At 40.3% G+C, this 21,133-nt stretch overlaps 1 protein-coding gene across 1 annotated transcript in view; it reads left to right on the top strand.

Annotated features, from left to right (window-relative positions):
• The window catches only part of LOC134540815 (uncharacterized), a 125,522-nt gene extending 118,052 nt beyond the window's left edge, over positions 1 to 7,470 (top strand). The window contains exon 15 of the mRNA XM_063383764.1: positions 6,817 to 7,470. Coding sequence (XP_063239834.1) covers positions 6,817 to 7,464 — 648 coding nt within the window. The 3' untranslated portion in view covers positions 7,465 to 7,470. The remainder of the gene's footprint in view (positions 1 to 6,816) is intronic.
• Positions 7,471 to 21,133: the final 13,663 nt, after the last annotated feature.

Genomic DNA, 21,133 nt, shown 5'->3' with positions numbered 1-21,133 from the left:
ATCCAACTCTACAGTATCATCACACACACACTCAGATTCCCCACTTACAGTTCTGTAGACAATTCCCACTCTATTCTTAATTCTATCGAGCCAGCCATTTGAAGCATGTAATTCAACACCTAGGTTATGTGCTATTTGTAAAGCTTTTTCTCTTAAAATTGGGCTGTTTGTCGAGATTCCAAGTGCCCTCTGTTCCTTAAACTATCCCAAGAGTAACATTTGAATTTCTTCGTATTTACCAGTTTTAATTTTCTTACACTTCGAAGAAACACTAGTAGCCAAAAGTTGCTCCCGCTTCATCATTATCCCGTTCAAAGTAGACGGCGGCATCCCGAGTTTTTTTGCCATACTCACTCGTGGTATCAAAGGATTCGCATCCACTTCAGCAATTTTTTTTTCAGTTTATCTTCAAACGATAACGCCTTCCGTTTAATAGATCCTCCACTACTTGTAGATGCCATTACGGACTGTCACGCACTACTTCCAATAAAATACACGCAAATAATTCAAAGAAGGTAATAGCTGGCGGTATATGGTTTACTTTGTTTTCGTCACGTGACTTGAATTGGAAAATTGGTGTACTGATGGAACAGCATCTAGTCCCTGAGAATGCAAGCAGGTGATTGGTCGTGCGGCGTGCGGAACAGGTTTCGAAGATCGTTGGCGTTTCTCATTCGTCAGTTAAGCTACGAATGGGGAAAATGGTCTGCAGGTGGAACAGCCTCTCAGTCCAAATAAAACGCAGGCATATGATTCGTCAAAATACACACAAGTAACAGCGTGTGGCGTGCGGCGCAGGTTTCGATGATCGTGCGCGTTTCTCATTCGTCACTCGAATGGGGGAAACTGCGCACAAATAGAACAGCGTGTGGCGTGCGGCGCATGTTTTTAGACGGTCTTGTTCTGTTCAAATTAACTATTAAACGTTTGGAAATATGTAAATTTTAAAAATTAACCTTAAAAATTGTTCAAAAGCTTAAAGATAAACATTTTTTTATTTTTTTTCCTACAAATGCTGAACGTTATATGCGGGAAGCATATATAAAGACAAACGTTATGAAAGGGAAATATTAACGTAGGGATATGTGGAAGTGATCAAGGGAATAATTTTTTGAACTTAATAAACGGGAAAACTTGTTACGCGGGAACGTCTTAAGCGAGTTTTACTGTATGTCTTACAGTAAATAACATACACTGTATGCAAAAATTTAGTTTGAATGCAAAACATAATATTGTAAGCTTACAGCTTATGCTGGAATTGGGGGGGGGGGGGGGGGGGGGGAGTAATTTTTATTCTTAAAACAAATTGAAACTATTGTTTAGTAAAAAATAAATTATTTATAAAAATTCAACCATAGTGATATTACTAATAATTCCTTTGTGTAATTTCACTGAAGTTCTCGTAGCTTTGTCTGCCAGGATGACTTCATTAATGCGCGATATTTATAATTTTTCATGTGGTTAGGGATTGGCTGTTGTCTTGGAAACAATTAGCCACGGCAACAACTGATATGTGTCCTACCGGCGAATGGGATGCACAAGATTAAACTTGCTGGTGCATTCCAGCAATGGTTTGTCAGGGTGGCTGCCCGACCGGGAATATCTGGAAACCTTGATGTAGCCGGGAATTTCCTTTTTGTGCTGGGAAAATTATGTGAAACTTCAAAATTGTCTGTCATGAGATCGACACATGTCTGTGCATGCTATTTCCCATCCTACCTGCTTGACTGAACTTCATCATGGCCCAGTTGGTGGCCGGGCGACAATGGTACGGCCTGGGGGCATATGTGCAGATTTAAAAACTACTGCATTTATGGGAAAGTTTGTACAGTGCCCTGATATATGAATTAAAATTAAAAATTATGGTTTTGAACAATGAAACACATGCATAAACTTTTCTCTGAACATAAACAATGCATACTGAAAGTTTATAGTCGGTGGGCCCAGATTAACATGTATAACCACTCATTCGCACTTATGAATAATATAACTTGTACAAATAGTTTTAAATTCAAACAACCACAAAATTTCTAGTGCTTAAATATTGTTACGATTTACCGCGGGTTCGTAAAGGATAGCCCATTTAAAGATTTTATTACACTACACAGTTTTATTTATTGCCACTACTTATGTCACTTACAAAAATATTCTAAAATGGCAAATAATTAATTACACTTAAAGAAAGGTCTATTCACCAGTCACTCGTTACTACACACCACACACCTCGCTGGGCCGCACCTCTGGTGCAACTCTCGCCGCAGCACCCCTCGTGGGTCTCCGCCGCGGGACTCCGTCGCCGCACTCCGCTGCCGCCGCCGACGCACTTCCCCTTCGCCGAGGATCCGTTCGACGCCTCGCTCGCAACTTCGCTCGGGACTCCGCCGCGCCTGCGACTCTATCGCCCAGACTCACTCACTCACTCACTCACTCACTCACTCACTCACTCACTCACTCACTCACTCACTCACTCACTCACTCACTCACTCACTCACTCACTCACTCACTCCCTGCCCTGGAACCTTCGTCCAAGGACTTCGCCACTCTGCCGCACACGCAGCACTATCGCCCCGGAAGCTCCGCCACGGGAAGTCTGCCGCTTGAACTCTCTCTGAATTCTACTGACTGACTGACTGACTTGGGTATATGTATAGGCCCTGGCGCAATTCCAGAACTCACGAGAGCGGCCGGGGCCAGTCGCGTCATCGCGAGCCGTCCCGACGGCAGAAATCTCTCAAACACGTGTCGGCGGCTCGCGTAACTCTGCAGCTGGCAGGTTTCGGATGTCAAACTAACAGTGCCGCGCGGGGGAGCGAGGGCTGGAGGGAGATAAAGCGGCGACCCAGGTGCGCACGGCACATCTCATGTTACGGCAGCCGCCAGCCAGCTCTGCTCATGCGCATGTCGTGGCCTTGCTCACATTTGTAACATTATTGTTACGAATGCGTAAGACAAGACTGTGATGCGCGCCAGGTTCGGAGCGGGCTGGCGGCCACGCACGGCCACTGAAGTCATGCACCGTCCATTGACGTGAGGTGTACCACGCGTGCCTGGCCGGATTACAAGGGTCTTCGCTACCCCCTCCTCCCTCCGCTCCCCGCGCATCGCCCCATCTCGGGCTATCACCTGTATTCTGGCCTTTCAGCAGCCACTGTGTGGAGTGGCGTGAGTAAGCGTCGCCATTCCCGATGTTTCGGGCGTCGGGCCGCCCCGGCCCAGGATGACTCGACATGTCACAGCCGCTCTCGTCGGTTCAAGAAGGGCGCCACAAGTATATAAGCAGCGATGCCGGCTTCCGTGTGAGTTTCGAGAGTTTCGTGAGTTCCGTGAGTTCCGCGGGTGTAGGGAAGTGCGACATCGGCGAAGAGGGTGAGAGACCCCCTCGAGAGTGACGTGACTGGATTGAGAGAGTGCGACCGAGTGGCGCGAGACTGTGTGTGTGGACAGGCGCGAGGTGAGGGGCGAACCACTGTCGAGCCCAGCTCCAGTGAGGAGTGCGAACTGCAGAACTTGACAGACACTGAGTGACTTGAGGATAAACATTTTTAATTGCAAATGATTGGTGATCGGACATTTTTAAGTACAATTATTTATTAGTAATGTAAATATTAGTAATTAATAAAACTTAATTGGGCTATCCTTTGCGAGCCCACATAGGTCGTAACATTTTGGTGGGATAGCCCTAATTAAATAAATTATGAAAAGTTAATAGAGAATTAGAAAAAAAATAATGAAAATTTAGATTTTTGGTATTGAAATTAGTGATAGAAGCTGTTGTTAGTTTTGAGTGTAGTAGTAGTAGTAAAGTTAGTTTTATTTTTTAGTAAAGGTTTAGGTTAGCTCAGGGGAAATTGCTGTGTAGTTCATAGGATAGTAGTGATAGGCTGGTAGCCGAAATGAATAATAGAATTGAGGAAATGAAGAACTGCCAAGAAGAGATGAAGAATGAAATGAATACCTACCAAGGAGTGATGAATAAAATTGATAATAGCCAAAAAGAGATGAAGAATTCTCTAAGACCAAGATCGAAGTCATGAAGAAGAACCAAGAGGAGATGAAGAGAGGTCAGAAAGATATGCGTGATGAACTTGTGGCTGCTCAAGAAGAATTAAAGAAGAAGATGGATGAAACTAGTATTCAGTTGGAAGTGAAAGTGCAGCGTTTGTAGCAACAACTAGCAGAAAATGGAAGAACTGGTGGTGCAACAACTAGCTCAACTCAAGCAGACCACGGAACAGTAGCAGCTGTAACTAAAGAGTGCCGTCGGATGATCAAGGAAGCTACAACTGCTACGAAACGGAGTAGTTCCTCCGGAGACGTGAAGGTGGAAGGCACAACTGATCTCCCAAAATTCAAGCCACCCACCTTTGATGGCAAATCATTGTGAGCTGTCTACAGGCGACAGATCAAGGCAGGGCTGAAGGGAATGACTGGGACGAGGAAGAAAAGGCTGTTCGTCTCGGCCCTGTGAGGATCTTCACTAGAGCTGCTGTAGACCATAACAGTTCCAGACCAGAAAGACTAAAGAGTATTAGTAGAGGCCCTTGAGCTGAGGTATGGCGACCGACACATGGGCAAGGTGTACAGAACAGCCCTGAAGACACGTCAACAGAGATCTTCAGAAACCCTCAAGGAATTTGAAGACGACATTGAGCGACTCGTGTACCTTGCCTACCCAGAAGCACCAACAGAGTTCCACCGGCAGCTAACCACCAGTGCTTTTATAGACGGGCTCGGAGATGCGGAGGTTCAACAAACTCTTCGTTTGGCCCGCCACAAAAATATCCCTGATGCTCTTGTTCACGCCCTGGAAAATGAAGGTGCCTGCATTGCCTCAAGGAACAATAATATCCGAGCGAGACAATTGAATGGCTGCTCGAGTACTAACGAAGAGATGATACTCGGGACACTAAGGAAGCTGTTGAATGGATCGCAGTTTCGGAGAACAATGGGACGACAGCGGTGCTTCGTCTGAAAAGAACTAGGACGCATCCGGTGCGAGTGTCCGAATCGTAGTAGAAAATCCAAGAGAGAAGTACAATGCTGTGATGCAGCGATTGGACAGGAGAAGAATCTACTGGTCTGACGAAGAAGAGGTAGCCCGTGGTGTTTCATGTGTCGAAAAATAGGGCATGTCTAGCATGACTGCTCAAATCGTGTGAGTGATCCGGAGCAAGGACATTGATGCGACAGTGGGATTAAGAAGGGTGACAGCTAACAGGATAAAGGACCAGGAAGTTGCCAATGGTATTCTGCGTGCTGACAAGGGCATATTCAATGGAGATGCCCAGAAAATAAAATTGCCCAGCGGGGTTGTCCAATGGAAAGGGAAGCGCCACGGCAGCAAGTGCAGAAGAGCGAGACCCATAGTAATCGCAAAGCGGACCTATGGTCCCGAAGGTCGGAGGATGGCCCCAATGTTACATTTGTCGAGACGTGGGCCATTTCCAGTTCACTTGCCCGATGCGTAGGATGGCTTCGCAGCATGGTCCACAACAGCACAGTGTTATCTGTTCAGGACAAAAAGATTTAAGGAGGAGGCAGTGTTACGAACGCGAGAGACAAGACTGCGATGCCCGCTGGGTTCGAAGCGGGCTGGTGGCCTCGCACAGCCACTGATGCCATGCACCGTCCATTGACGTAAGGCATGCCACGCGTGCCTGGCCCAATTACAAGGGTCATTGCTACCCTTCCTCCCTCCACTCCCCACGCATTGCCCTGCCTCGGGCTATTATCACTTCTGGGCTTATAGAGGCCACCATTGTGGCGTGAATAAGCATCGCCGGGATGACGCGATACATCACAGTCACTCTCGTCCATTCGAGGACGACACCAGCGATGTCGGCCTCCGCTGCAGTTTCGAGTCAGTTCGGAGAGCTCCGCGAGTGAAGGGAAGTACGACAAAGAGGGTGAGAGACCCCCTCGAGAGTGGCGTGACGCAGAGTGATGGAATTGAGAGAGTGCTATAATACACCTGCTAATTTTTTTCCCTTTTTCCTATTGCTGTTGGTTATGACTAAATTTTGATATTTTGGGTGGCTTTACAACAAAACAAATGTTTCTTATTTTTTTTGGATAACATTGTAAATGCAGCAAGTAAGGTTGCGGTAGATCGATTGTAACTTTAGGTTAAAACTTTGTTTCAACTACTTTGTCTCTAACATAAAAGGTCTTTTTGATTGTATATGATTTTTTTTTCTGAACTGTAGTGTAATAACTTTAATTATTTGGTGAATGTTTCAAATGGTGGATTAAGTGCTTTATAACAATTATTGTGTATGTGGATATTATTTACGGCGCCGTTAATAGTTGATTTGAACTGCTGCAAATGATGTGTTTTCGATTGCGTATATGTATTGGATGAGGTTAAAGTGCAGTGGTTTATTTGAAAATGGTGTTTTAAGTTTCAGAACATGTAGAACGTTTACAGTATCGGAATGAATTGGGGAAACGGCCAAGGAGGCAGTGTGATGCGAGGTGTCTGTGTTGCGCAGGAGAAGGAGGCTGGACGGAGACGTGCAGTGTCTGTGTTGCGCAGGAGGAGGTGGCCGCACGGAGACGTGCAGTGTCTGTGTTGCGCGGGAGGAGAAGGCCGGACGGAGACGTGCAGCGTGATGCGAGGTGTCTGTGTTGCGCAGGAGGAGGAAGAGGCCGGACTGGAGACGTGCAGTGTCTGTGTTGCGCAGGAGGAGGAGGCCGGACGGAGACGTGCAGTGTCTGTGTTGTTCAGGAGGAGGAAGAGGCCGGACTGGAGACGTGCAGTGTCTGTGTTGCGCAGGAGGAGGCCGGGCGGAGACGTGCAGTGTCTGTGTTGCGCAGGACAAGCGGCGGGCGGCGAAGGGCGCGAAGGGCCCCGAGAAGAAGTCTTACGAGCCCAAGGACATCCACAAGCTGCCGGACAAGGACATCTTCAAGGAGCAGGTGTCGTGCAGCATGTGCTCGTTCGCGACCAAGGTGCGCGTGAACATGGTGCGCCACCTGGAGATGCACGAGGCGGAGAAGCGCTCCGCCGGCAGCGCCGTGCCCTCCAGCTGCCCGGTGAACCCCGTGCCGTGCCTGAACCGCGCGGAGATGATGTTCGACAAGATGGAGAACCTGGCGGCCAGCTCCCAGGCCATGCTGGGCGCGGACAGCCACCCGGGCTTCGTGCCGGAGCGGTTCCGCTACGTGTGCGGCGCGCCGGGCTGCCACTACATGGGCTGCGACGAGGACATGCTGCGCACGCACGTGCGCACGCTGCACGCCGGCGAGACGGACTACGTGTGCACGCACTGCGGGCGGGCGGTGGGCGTGGGCGCGGACCTGGCGGGCGTGCTGGAGCACCTGCGCATGCACGGCGGCCGGCTGTACCGCTGCACGTACTGCGCCTTCTCGCACTACACGATGGCGCAGGTGGAGAAGCACGTCACGGCCAAGCACCCCAACCAGCCCGTGCTGCCCGTCATCATCCGCAAGGTCGTCGACTGAGGCCTGGTCAGTGTTTACGCTCCCAACAGTTGCATGTCCTGCAGGAAGATGGGGCTCACGAGTGCCTGTCCTTGCGTTACAAATACGGTATCTCAACATCCTTAGGAATTAAACTTTTATATTCATAGTTTTTGTGCTAAATTTACTGTGCAAGAAATTTTCGTGAGTGGGTTTTACTGTACTATCGTTATTTTTCCTGTGAAGCCCAATAAACGTACAGTAAAACCTTGCTCGTACGAACCTCGTTTCGTACGTACAGATTTTCAGAAACCGTGAAAAATGTGACAAAAAATAAAAAAGAAAATATATATGAAAACTGTAAGAAATACACCAAGTTTATTAAAATACAGCCGCAACCTGCAGCGTTTATAACAAATATGGGCTACATACACATTGCGTCACAGTAAAAAATTTAAAAAAAAAGGCTGCAAATTGATGGAAATTTACCGTCAATAGCGCGCCATGCGCGGAGCAAGGTCATTGTATTCGGTCAGCTGCTGTTACGGCGTGGCGTAGCCGCCGGCTGGCTATCTTTGTTCGCTGAGCTGCGCATGCGCAGTGTAAGGCTGGGTTCACAATTAAAAAAATTAAGCGAGTGCATAGCAAGCAATGCACACGACCTGTGCGAACTGCGAAATCGGTTCACAATTGAATTCTTACTGTTAATTTCAGCCAATGAAATTTCGCGAACTAAGCGACATCTGTTAGCAGTGTTAGTAAATAAACATATTAACTTTCAAAATAACGTTAATACTTTTATTATCTCGACATTTTCTTACCACAATATGGTTAATAAATATATACATATTTCTAGTCCCGCCAAAAAAGCACCCTGCTCTTCTCTCATTGGCTGTTGTGCCATGTGTACGCGATCAAAATAAAATATATTCATTTCACTCCTATGCGCACGACCTCGCTCCCATGCGCACTACCAACTTTCTGCTATTGTGAATCGTTAGGTTAGGAAACATGGCGTTCATATCCTATGCACACGACCTACTGTTACTGTTATTTTTTCAATTGTGAACTCAGCCTTACTCACTCTACGCTCTGCCCGGACTCGTGACCTTCCATCAGCAGCCAGCCAATAGACGCGAGCTTAGCGGAAAAAAATATAAGCTCCACCGCCTGTGTTCCAGTTTTGTCCGGTTCTAATACCAGTTTATTGGTATACGCACCAGTTTTCTCGCTGCCATGACATGTTCAAGTTTATGTTCATCTTGATATCTTGATACCAACGATTAATTATTTACAATCCCCAGAAAGAAATGGTTAGTTAAATATATGCGTCAACTGTGTAATACTTCTTAAATTATAAAATACGTATAAAACAGTTACAAGACTCCGCTCATTTTATTTTGTGAAGATTGTCTCGTACGTACCAGTATTTCGGCATGGCCTTAAAGTGTGACGTAATATTCTGCTGTGTTGTGCGTGTGATACCCATTGCTATGCTTCTTTTACACGCTGTTCCGTGACTACGGAAGTTAAAGAATTCACCCGAAACTTGGTGAATTCTAGCAGCGCCCAGCACCGACTTGTGTCTAGGCGGCCATCTTAACTTTTTTACTGTCCTTTGTTGGACACACAAGCAAGGAGAAAGTTCCGTCCGCATCCAACCAACAACAAAAAGAAAAACACTTACATGTCCACGCACAAATGAGAAATATATACAAATGGTCCTTTTTTAAAGTCACTGAACACACGCCTAGGCTTAAATTAATACATGTTTAGAAATAAATGAAACTTTATAAAATATGTATATTTTGTGATTTAAAATGCTCACTGCCGACTATAAACGTTACGTTTTTCACGATGTTTTTAGGCCTACTAGCTAATTATCTACATTTATAAAGAACCCACAGTATTTTTTTTATTTGTGCAAATATGTTATGTGTTTATTATTTTATTGATATAAAATATCAAAAATGTAAAAACGGGGTGTACGACACTGCCTTCGTAAGCTGTATATTTGGCCTAAACATAGTGTTGAGTCTTTTTTTATTTTTATGTTTGATAAGCTCAAGTGTTGTTTCTGCATGAATAGGATATAATTTCAATCGAAAATACATCAGCATAATAAAGATACATGTAAAAACCTTACTTGTTGGCCAAAGGTACATGTGTAACCACAAATGGACGTGATTTGGCCTCCCTGGTTCGTACGTACGACTCGGTCGTACGGACAAATTTTGGACAACCGTGAATGTACGTAGAATCGAGGTTTTACTGTGTTGTGGGTATAGATGGACAAGTCTGTAAATTTTTGCTTTGTGTGAAGACCTCTCTTGAATTTTTTTTTTTTTTAATTGTGTAGAGTCTACACCTTAAAAATCGAGCTTAGATCAAGTATTTGCAGAAATTAAAGTTCCTGGTGTTTTTGTTAATGTACCATCACACCGTACTTAAGTCCACAATTTCTTCTACGGGATAGTGTTTGTGATTTTACCAATTTATGATTTATTTTAAAAATATATATTTTTTTTTCCCACTGAATTCTGAAACCTAAGATGTTTGAAGGCATTTGTGTTTTCATACGAATAAGATATTATTTTCCAATATGAATATTGAATTTGAATAGTAAGAGTGAGAATAACTTGAATGCAGTTAAAAATAAATAAAATAAAATAAAAGCATATGGAAAAGAAATGATGAATTTAAAGAGTAGTTGAGTGGCTTCTGGAAAATGGATAAATAATAACTGTAGTGAGTTATTGATTAGTTAGTCGGCTACCATAGTAGTACATTAAATCTTTTTAAAATATTTAATTTCTATGAAAAAAAATTTTAAAAAATTTGCGGTTAACCAAATCAATCAAACCTTACACTTACATTATTATTTGCGCTACTGTACTCTTATTTTGCTTCAGAAAATTTTAGCGAACCGCAAAATTCAGCCAAATCCATTTAATGAAAACCCTAAAAAATATTTTTATGCTGTATTTGCGAATGTGACAAAATGAACTTATATTTACATTTTAAACCCTAGTTATTCACTCTTTTTGACAGCCAGGTGAACTGTATTTTGGGTCAGCAATATTACAAACAAATTTCTTGTGGAATCTGGAACCATTATAAAGTTTTCGTTTTCAATAAATACAATCAGCAAGTTGCTCTTGTGTTACTTGGTGTTATATTAATCGTGTTGATTTACACCATTGCAACTATGTATAGCGCTCACCTTGTTAATGGCCATTGCAAGGAGTGCCCATGTTTTGTATTTTTGGCCCTGTTCACTTCTGGTATGCATATCAAAACAAATATAAAGGGAATTTTGTTTCAGAGTTTAAAATATAAAAAAAAAGTTTTATTTTCAAATGTTCACCCAATTTATTTCTGCTAGTATTTTGTAAGACTAATGAAAAAATTTTGAAAACATTTTGTACATTTATAAAATTCTGCATTTAGTTACCGTGTTTTCTCGCATAATCGTTGCACATTTTATTCTAAAATGAAGTTTGAAAAGTAGGGGTGCGACGATTATGCGAGAAAAAAAAATTGTTAGATAAAGTTATTTATGAAAACTAAACCCATTCATGGAAGGTACTTTTATTTAAAAAGTGAAGTTTAAAAGAGCATGCCAAACAATTTAAATTAATAAGTCGTGCAACAAAAACCTTTCTTCAACTTAAAATAGAAAAACCAAAATTGTGACGCGAATGCAAGCCACTTGAATCTGTGACTCGAACTAACGCGAAATTATGGTCGTTGTACCCACTTCCCACGAAAGAGTGCGAGCTATCAAATGTAGTTAACTCGGCCCGTGACAGCGCGCGTTTCATGCATCAGCGAGATATCGATATTCGACTACGTGTGCGCGCTCTATACGGGAAGCAACATAACCAAACACGAATGATGCCAACTAGCGCTTTCTACATTATTGTAAATGGTACATCGCGACGACGCAAACAAACAGATAAAGGTTATAACGTTTAAGAATGTCGTTAAAAAAATTTTACACGTCAGCGAATTTACGTTAATTAAATGAGTATGTGGTGATGTCCGAATAAATATTAGATTTCTACTTTAAAATACATCGTTTTATACGGAAACCTACACAAAGCGCTCGGCATCTAATAGCGGGACCAAAACAACATGCGACGTTTACGCGAGAAGTTTATTTATCCCAATTTTGACGTCCTAAAATACAGGTGCAACAATTATGCGAGTGCGACATTTATGCGATAAAAGAAGGTAATGTTTTTGTATTGCTATCCCATTAAAACCTCTAAACTGTGGATTTATATGTCCAAATGACTTAACCTCGACGGTGAACGTTAATATTTTCAAACTTGCAGGGGAAAAACTATGTCAAATATTCTTAAACAATAGAATATTCATTAATTTTAAGCATTAGTATTCAAAGTATAATCGGATATGAATAATAAACTATTCACATTTAAAATTAAAATATTCGCGTAAGCTTAGTAAACAAACATAAAATAAACTTGCTTTTTTTTTGCCATTAAGAAAACAGTAATATTTGGGCATTTTAAAATGTCATGGCACACATTTCTAAAACAGTGGCAATAAACTAAGAGTAAATTTGTAAAAACAATTTATCAACAAAAATTAAGCCTCCACCATTTTTATCAGATAATCAAAGTTAAGAAGAAGCATGCTGTATCACTTTTGTTTGTGCTGTACAATACATTTTATTGCAACTGAAGTATAAAAAAAATGTACGTTTCAGTCATTAAAAATATTTTTTGTTCGTAGTTCACTGTTATAAATCTATCATACAGCAACCCATTCTAAAATATATTTGTTCCATTTTTTTTAAAACGTAATGGTAGAATTCAAGTCTTAGGTTTTTCAGGCAATGTTACATCTAAGTTACCTTCAAGAAAACTGCGAAAATGTGAATAAATTAAGCTGTGAAGTTTTTGCAAAATAGTGGTACTTGGGTTTATGCCCGCTGCATGTGTCAGATATGTGTAGAGTTTTAAGAAAAAATACCACGAACTCAACTGTTGAGTCTAGTTGCAGCTTCTCGCTCGACTTTGCAGTTGTTTACAAGCTCTGTCTCTCTTATCGTGGAAATACTTTAAAAAGTGACAAAAACTTTCTTAAGTTAAATCTGTTTTATCGAACAATATTTTAGGTGTTGGAACTTGGTCGGAGTAGCTTAAAATTTTATTACTATTCTGCTGATTTAGTTATTGGCTTGGGTCTTTTTTACAAGGTATACTACTTCTCTTTATTTGGCATATGGTAATTTAAACTCATTTTTGCCACTTTTTTGTTTGTTTATTTTTTCATGTCGAGAGCATTAGTCACCTGTCAGCTCATTTGTTGGATATTATTTTGTGTAATGAGCGATTAGAATTCTATTCTAAACATTCTCATTGCCTACCAAATATTTGTAGTTAATGGATTACAGGCTTTGTTGAAACAGGATTATATCTAAGCGGCCATCTTCATGTTGACATCTTTTTACATGAGCCACAAAGCTTTGAGAAAGTTTTTCGGCATCCAAACAGCATCAGTGGCCTGAAAAATAATCCCTTGATGTGTACAAGCTCCAAAGCACTAGAAGTGTGAAACATAATACAAAGCTACTACGTGCCACACAATTTTAATAATAATAGTATTTGAGCTCTATTTAAAAAATTTATATTTCATGCACATATGAATACTGCTTATGTTATGATTGCGTTCAAGGTGCATTGTGGTCTTGTGTTTTAGGAATCGAATGGCAGCTTCATTATTCCACGGAGGGACCGCGAACGTTCCACTCCAGCGTGATGTGCAGTGACGTGTTTTTTTTTAAAAAAAACTGGAAAATGAAATGGTTCTGAATAAAAACAAGTTTTCTTCGTGTATCTGTGATTTCGTGCGAACTCTTGTACAAAGATTAGCAATACACTGCGTTTAGTTCCTCGTACGGTGTGAATACGACATGTGAATGTATTTGTAAATATGCTTAGTGTGTTTTTTATACAATGACGTGTGTTCTGTTTGTGAGGTGAGAAAAATTATTTATTTACGAGTATAACTTTTGTACTTGTAGAAATTGTGAATAATTTATTAAGTGTACACCTATAAGCTATATGATTTTTTTTTGTTATATCGATGAGACACATTTCTACAAAATACAGAAGTTTGTTTTGCCAAAGTAGTATTTTACCTAGAGTTTACTTCATGTTTGCACAGCTTTAGTTTTTTTTTGGTAGTAAAATGTTTTTTTTTGTAAAACTACTGAAAAACATTTCTAAAATATGTCCTCTTTTCTGAGTGAAATGAGATAAAGTAATTGTGCACCGTTTGGTAACCTTAGTCATTTAAATTTCTTGTCAGAAATTGTTTTGATCCTTAAGATATTCATTTTAATGTGCTTCACGCAATAAAATTTACTCTGTTGATAATTTATGCCAAATATTTCCATTCCAGTATGTGATTATTTTCAGTTAGTGCTTAGTTTGTATTCAGTATGAATAGTTTCAGAGTAGAGATTGCGTTGCTAGTTGCCAGTTTATAGTGTACATACTCAGCATTGACACGGGGTCTCGTAAAGTGAAAATGGGGCACAAAAAAAAAGTGAGACAGCGCGGGTGTGGCACGTTGGAATTCTTATCGTTCTATTGGCCGTGCGAGGGCCTCTCTCAGGAACACCAAAGTGGTTTTTATTTTCGACCCAGAACAAGGGTGACCAAACTATGCGCCTATGTGCTGTTTTGAGGCACGTTGAAAACTCCTGACTTGGAAGGGGCAGTATCCATCCTCGTGTATTTCTGAAGTTGACACGTACACCCATACATATAATTTGGTTTCAATGTCTAGGTGTGTTTGGATTGAAAGCAAGTTATAAATGTTAACACTTGGTGTACATCAAAGTTAACAATATTTTTTGTTGATTATTTTTTAATAAGTGTGCCAAGTGTAAAAAGGGAAGGAAAAAGAAAACCTTAATTTTTGTGCATAGATGAACAGTTTTCTTCGTGACATCTCCAGAAAATGTGTACATATTTGGCACCGAATTGTAGTTTTAAAAGAACTTATCACAAATTGGCTCAGATAATTTAAGTTTAAAAGTCATGACATTGAGTGAAAACAATATCAGATATACCTGTTCTTTTTTTGATTGGATTTTTATTCGATTCTGAAAATGAATGGGCTTGTCCGACACAGATGTCGGGCACTTCAAACCACGATTGTTTAGTGTTTTTGTAGCCCTTCGTTTCGATCCAATCATTGTGAAGACATTGTCATATGCATTTTCCAGCTGTAAATCACTATGAGTCTTGATTTGAGTGCAGAGAATGAGTAATAATGAAGCGCGTATGATAATGCAATGTAGCGAGATTGACACAACATAACTTAGATTCATTAATTAGCAAGGTATCTACAGGTCACTAAAGGCATGAAAGTCACAAAAAAAGTAACAAAACTGGAGGTTTGGTCCTAAAAGTCACAAAATAAACAGTAACGGCGCTGGAAGTAATGAAACTTTTATTTCTATTTAAGTTTATTTTCACTTTATAGTCTTGCGTAAAATACCCATAATTTGTTGGAGACAGTCCACTTTAATCATGTGTAAATTAACTTTGCAAAGTTTTTTGGATTTCATACAAAAATGTCAGCAGTTCTACACACCTGTTGAGTAAGCAAAATCGAATAATATACGAAATATATTATATTTTGTATATTATTCGATTTTGCTTATTAGTATATAACAAAAGTAAACCTCTGATGCTAAAAACTGGTAAGAATTTTTTTTTAAAAAAGGTTTTTGAAAAAGTTCTGTACTGTATTTAAACTCCCCGATACGATACTTAACATCGTCATATAGGAGGATGTTCTTTAGATGATGCCATTTCTACATTTACAGTTTCCAAGTACAAATAAAAGAATGTGCTAACAAAAATTTAAGCAATCTGTGTTATATATATTCTTTTATTTGGATAGTTAAAATTCTAAAATTTTGGTCCCATGCACATTGTAGTGTCTGTAAGCTAAGTGCTACCACTGCACACTGCAATTGCTTGGAATGATATGCCACGGTAGCAAACATATGTAATAATCTTGGACTCTTTTTTTTTTTTGCTTTGCCTTGTAAAACAAAATATAAAATTTTTATTTCAAATAAAAACAAATACTGCAAAATTGAGGGTATGGATTATTTTGAAGTGAATTGTCAATACAGATCACTCAGTATTTTAAACTAATTAACTCGATCATTTAAGCATCAGCCTAAAAATGGACGTTATCTAATTTACGCAGCAAGAAAACATAAAATAAAGGCATTTGGCCACCCCTGCTATAGTAAAAAAAAGTCATCTATGGACATAAAATATTGAAAACCTGTGAAAATAATTATAAATTGTATTTGAAGTATTCTTGTGTTATTTTGTGTATCAGCTAAGCAGGTTAAACAAGTTATTAACTAATGTCCGAAAAGCATAATATTTACTCGAAAAGCACCTCGCAAGGATAATTGTTTTCTCTCATTATGGATTGTATTGTACATGAGTAAAATTATTAACTTTGGTGGTGGCAAAAAATAATTTTATTTTAAGACCTAGTGCTTGCCAATCAACACATCTTCACCAAAAAAAAAACAACATTAAAATTGATAAAACACAGTAGAACCCAAAAGCTGTCTCATTATTTTTTGTGCCAATGTAATGCTAAGGTTGTGAATAGTATAGACATAATTAAGATTAATTTTTATAGCACATACTTGTCACTTTTTTATGTTTAAAATAGCAATTTTTCAAAATTGCTACCAGATTTTGGTTTCCTGTTTTATTTAATTTTTTTTTTGTATTAAGTCACACAGTTTTATTGCTTTGGTGTTAATGAAATTAAGTATTTGTTGATTTAGTGTTACATTGTTATTAGACTGATAGAAATACAGCACCCATGGTGTTGTATCATACAAAGGTGCTAAAAGTTTTAAAAGCAATTTTTTAATACATGATTGTTTTAAGACTTTGTAAACAGAAAATAGTAATCAAAAATCCAGTTATTTTTATAAGAATGGATTGACGTCTGTAAGCTTTTTGTATCTTGTTACAAAATATGGACCTGAAGTGTACATGTCTTAAAATGCACTTGTGACAGTGGTGAGCCAAATTTACTGCAGTGTCAAGTGCTGAAAACTCGTTGATTACATTTAAATATAAAAAAAAGTATTTGTAATTGTGTCTTATTTATTTTTCTTCCCAATGTCTATTTGAAATTTCCATTTAATATTTTTTTTTTCTCTCCAAAAATAGTGCAGTTCCTAGAGGACTAATACTATGTATTCAAATCCTGAATTTAAATTTATGCCAATATAAGCTCACGGACAACAAATTAGTCACCCCTGGAGAAATCATGAAAAGCATAATTTAATACCATGTAACTCTGACTCTGGACTTAATAACCGTCCAGATTCGGTGAGGAAGTGAGTCCACAAGGTTGAGCCACTCGCTCAGGATTTGATGGCACAATTCCGCCAAATTGCAGGGACGCTGATGTGGGTGTTTAACCGCTGTTCCATTACCACTGATTTTCAAATGGGGTTCAAGTCGGGTGGTTCTGAATGCTAATCCAGATGAAATAGGGCGGGGGAGTTCGCATAAAACCAGTCACATGTGTGCCCGACCTGATGAACTTTGCTGTTGTCATCTTGAAAAATTGCGGGTGTACCTACTCAACTGAAGGGCAACATCTGTTCATTCAGAATGTTTCAGTGAGCATGCTGGCTCATGTTAGTGGTCACAACAGTGAGCGGGTCGAATCCACAATGCGAAAAACACCCCGAGAACATCACAGATCCACCTCCGTACAGGAATAGAGGTGGGTTGTTACAGCAAATTTCGGTATCTGTTCCAACCTGATACTGATACAGTAATGTTCTAGTTACAAGTATCTGATACTTCTGTATCAGAGCAGTGGCGGTCCCAGGAAGCGACAAGGTATCAGCATTCTCGTTGCAGGTTACACATCCTCCGTGCCGTCATCACCAGCATAAAAAAGGTATCTGTGTGTCTGATACATTATTTATCACGCCCGGTAATTCTCTACCTCTGTTACTCTCATGCCCGCCTAATACAGCCAGTATCAATCAGTTCAACATTTACTGCAGTTCGTCCTGGCTGTGTATTACCACGTACATTGTTGCGGGCTGTCATGCTTTGTAGTTAGTATCTTTATAGTGAAATAAGGAATGGATAAGTGCAGGAAAAAGACTTCATTTGTGTGGAATTTTTTCACGGAAAATAATGAGTTTGCTAATTGTAATTTGTGTAAACAAAAACTGAGTTATAAATCGACTAATCTGAAGAAACATTTGAAACGTAAACATTGATATAGTATGCTCACTAATGTACGTATCTGTTTTTTTTTATTTTTAATTTTTGATAAAATCGTAATCCTTTAATGTATGAAAACACTAGTTACTAATTGTTTTCGGAAAAAAAAGTCCATATGTTGATTACATCTGTTATTAGTGTCAACTGAGAATTTATTTGCATTTTCATAGCTGTTAGGTGCACAAATATAAATATATATTGTATTAATGTACTTTTTAATATTAAAATTTCATTAGTTTTATTATTGAACGAGACGGTGCACGCACTGCGCACTGAGCGTACTTTGATGTGGGACAATAAACAACACGACTCGTAACAATTTCGCTCTGCGCCTCTCAACGCCTTCCCCTGCGCTTCCTCCCCTACATTCTTTCCCTTCTTTATCCCTTATTCGTCGTGCCGCTCCTTCCCCTTTCACAAGCTCCGCCCGTGTGACCGTCATCTGCGATCGGGTTCTGCGCACATTGCCCGTGGTGTTGTTCCAGGCGAATTCTGAACTGATACTGAAGTACTTGATACTTGATTAGTGTACTCGTTGGCCGTTCCTGATACAGGCGCGTACCAGTTAAAAAGTATCAGGTTGATACTTTGCGACCCACCTCTAGTACAGGATGAAAAGCTTTGTGGCCTTCGGCACATTTGACGACGTGCATCGCTGGAATACAGGCAAGAACATGATTCGTCAGACCACATTACGTTCTGCCGGTCAGCCACCGTCCACGTTCAATGATTTCCAGCCTGTTGAAGACGCGCAGCTTTGTGTCTGTGTGAGCAACGGCCTCTTGCGAGGTGACAGACTCCAAATGTCAAGTGGATGCAGTTCCCGTCGCAAACAGGTTCGGGATGGACCTTAATTAGCCGACTGCAGCAATTCCTGTCGGGTTGTGAAGAGGTTTTAATATACAAGCCGTGAAACAAGTCTCCGGTCCCTTTCAGTCGGGATCTTTTTCGAAACATAATTCTAATGTTTCGTGGCGACGTGTAGTACAATACTGCTTGTAGACATGTTGAACAGTCGCCGCGAAACACCAACAAATCCAGTGACTTCACGCACCGTATGGCCATGGGCACGGCCAAACACGACTGCCCATTTTTGCCACTCTTGTCACATCCTTGCATCCATCTATGTTGAAACCATGTCTCATTGATAACTACTGCCTTATGCTCACGAAGAGGTAGTGCATGTGTGTTGAGCACGGGAATTGTTCGCTGTGCCATTCGTGCAGGCGTGTGCGCAATAGGGTGACTTAATTTTTTGTCTGGTGATAGTACAATATCCTGACTTTTTAAATTGCTGAATTAAGGTTTCGTTTGCACATGCCTTTATTATCATTATTAGCTGAGGGTTATTTCTGTAAAGTATAAGGTGTGCAGAGCTGCTGGAAAAACCACGCAATTTGAAAACTGCTGAAGCTACCCGAGTTGTGTCCATTTTCAAAAAAGCATTCAAAGAATCCAATAAAGGCGGATGAGTAGCTCTGTTTCCACATTTATTTAGAAAGTGTATTTTCAAGTGAGTGTAAATGGCTGAAATGTGCGTTTTCAGAATAATTTATGGCTGTGAAACATCTATACAGATTCTTGAAAGCACTCTAGGAACTTTCAGTCCAAAACTTCATGCTTCAGAGGCGATACCACTCTAGATGCACCAGCGAGCGTCGCACTCACTACCGAGGTAACACAGATATCTGACTGTTTGAAGTGCAGACGGACAGCGTGGATGCCTTATTCGTATCGCACCGAGTGTGCCTGATGACATGCTCTCAGTGGCTAGTCACTTCTGAAACGTAGGTGAGACGTATGTTCCACTATCTAGGGGCATCTCCGTCGTTGCTATCAGTCGGTGGGGCTGCACTAGTTTTCCTCGCCCATTCATTCCCCCCACTATTCCATTCTTGTGTCTTCCCTTGTTTCTAATGCCATGCCATGACATGACGTATCTACAAAGCTATGTATTATCGTTTCATTTTTTTTTTTTACAATAAATCCTCAAAAGCCCAATTTAAAAAATTACGACAGCCTACAAAATAAAGGTCGGAACTATCCGGGTTAAAAGTTCAATACTGAGGGATACTTCACGACATGTATAACTTATTTCAGATAAATTTGTGAGATTCTATTTAGATGTCACCATGCTTGAAATATTGGGTAAATTAATCTAAAATCTTTTAATACCTGCCTTATTGTGTATTTAATCAGAATGAAAATAACTTTTTTTTTTTTTTTTTTTTTTGTAATTTATAATTGTATTCTTGGATCTTAATGTTGGGTTGTTCGAGCGAAGAAATTAATTGGTACGTACTGTATCATGAGTGAAATATCCAGGAACATTGTAATAGGACACCAGTCCAGAGGCGTATCTAAAGGGAGGCTGACGGGGCATCGTATTTCCTGGGGAAGGGGGGGGGGGGGGAGAAACTGACAGAGTAATTTTTACTATAGACATTTACTTTAACATTGTAATGTTGGAACACACAAAAAAAAATATTGAAAGATACATACATGTATATAGTCAAATAAAAAAAACAAAACATTTGTGATGTATTTAAAATGAAATAACTGTAAATATATATATTTATATAGTCATCTAAGTTGAATAAAAAATTATTTATAATAGTGAATTTAATATGAGGTGTTGCCAGGAAAGGTTTCGGTTTGGTTGGTTTGATAAAAAAAAATTAGGGTGGTAAGGGGGGGCGGCACAAAGATGGGGTACTGCCCCGGGTGGAAACTGGTCTAGCGGCGTCCCTGCACCAGCCGAGCCACTAGTGTGTGGCCTCGGCTTCTGGGCCTTCTTGGTTCGCTTCGTCTTCTGTTTTAATATCTGGTCTCTGTGGATTCATGTTTTCATATTTATTTCTTATTTTGCATCATTTAATTTTTTTCAATAGCTAACAGTGCAAAACTTCAATGGCTATTGTCCAAAAAAAAGTATTATATTAGATGTTTTATTATCACGCAGGCAAGAATAATAAAACTGCTCAGCCATTTTTGCATAAGATTATTTGCAATAGTACATGCTTCACACCTCTCTACACCATCTCTCCGTTTTTTTTTCCTAACCTAAGTTAAAACTAAGTGTGTAAGGGAGGGGTCTAGGTAGGGAAGACTCTAAGTGCGTCTCAGGGCAAGCCCTATACGCTCTAAACATGCGGGTTTTTAACCACGCTGAGAAGGTCACGTGCATCATGTGCTAGGAGGGGATTGGCCAGCCATGGCAGACGTTTTCGCCATGACTAACTCCCCTCACTCTTAATTCTAGGCTAAAACTAGATAAGTTGGGTCCAGGTAAAACCTCCATAGACAGAGGGAAAACCCTGGGCACATACATGCGGGATGCAAAGGTCATGCATTATTACAAGCAGGTG

Source organism: Bacillus rossius, chromosome 17 (genome assembly GCF_032445375.1).
Source record: "Bacillus rossius redtenbacheri isolate Brsri chromosome 17, Brsri_v3, whole genome shotgun sequence".
NCBI classification, from domain to species: domain Eukaryota; kingdom Metazoa; phylum Arthropoda; class Insecta; order Phasmatodea; family Bacillidae; genus Bacillus; species Bacillus rossius.
The sequence above is the reverse complement of the archived record's forward strand: the minus strand, read 5'-3'. Positions and strand labels throughout refer to the sequence as shown.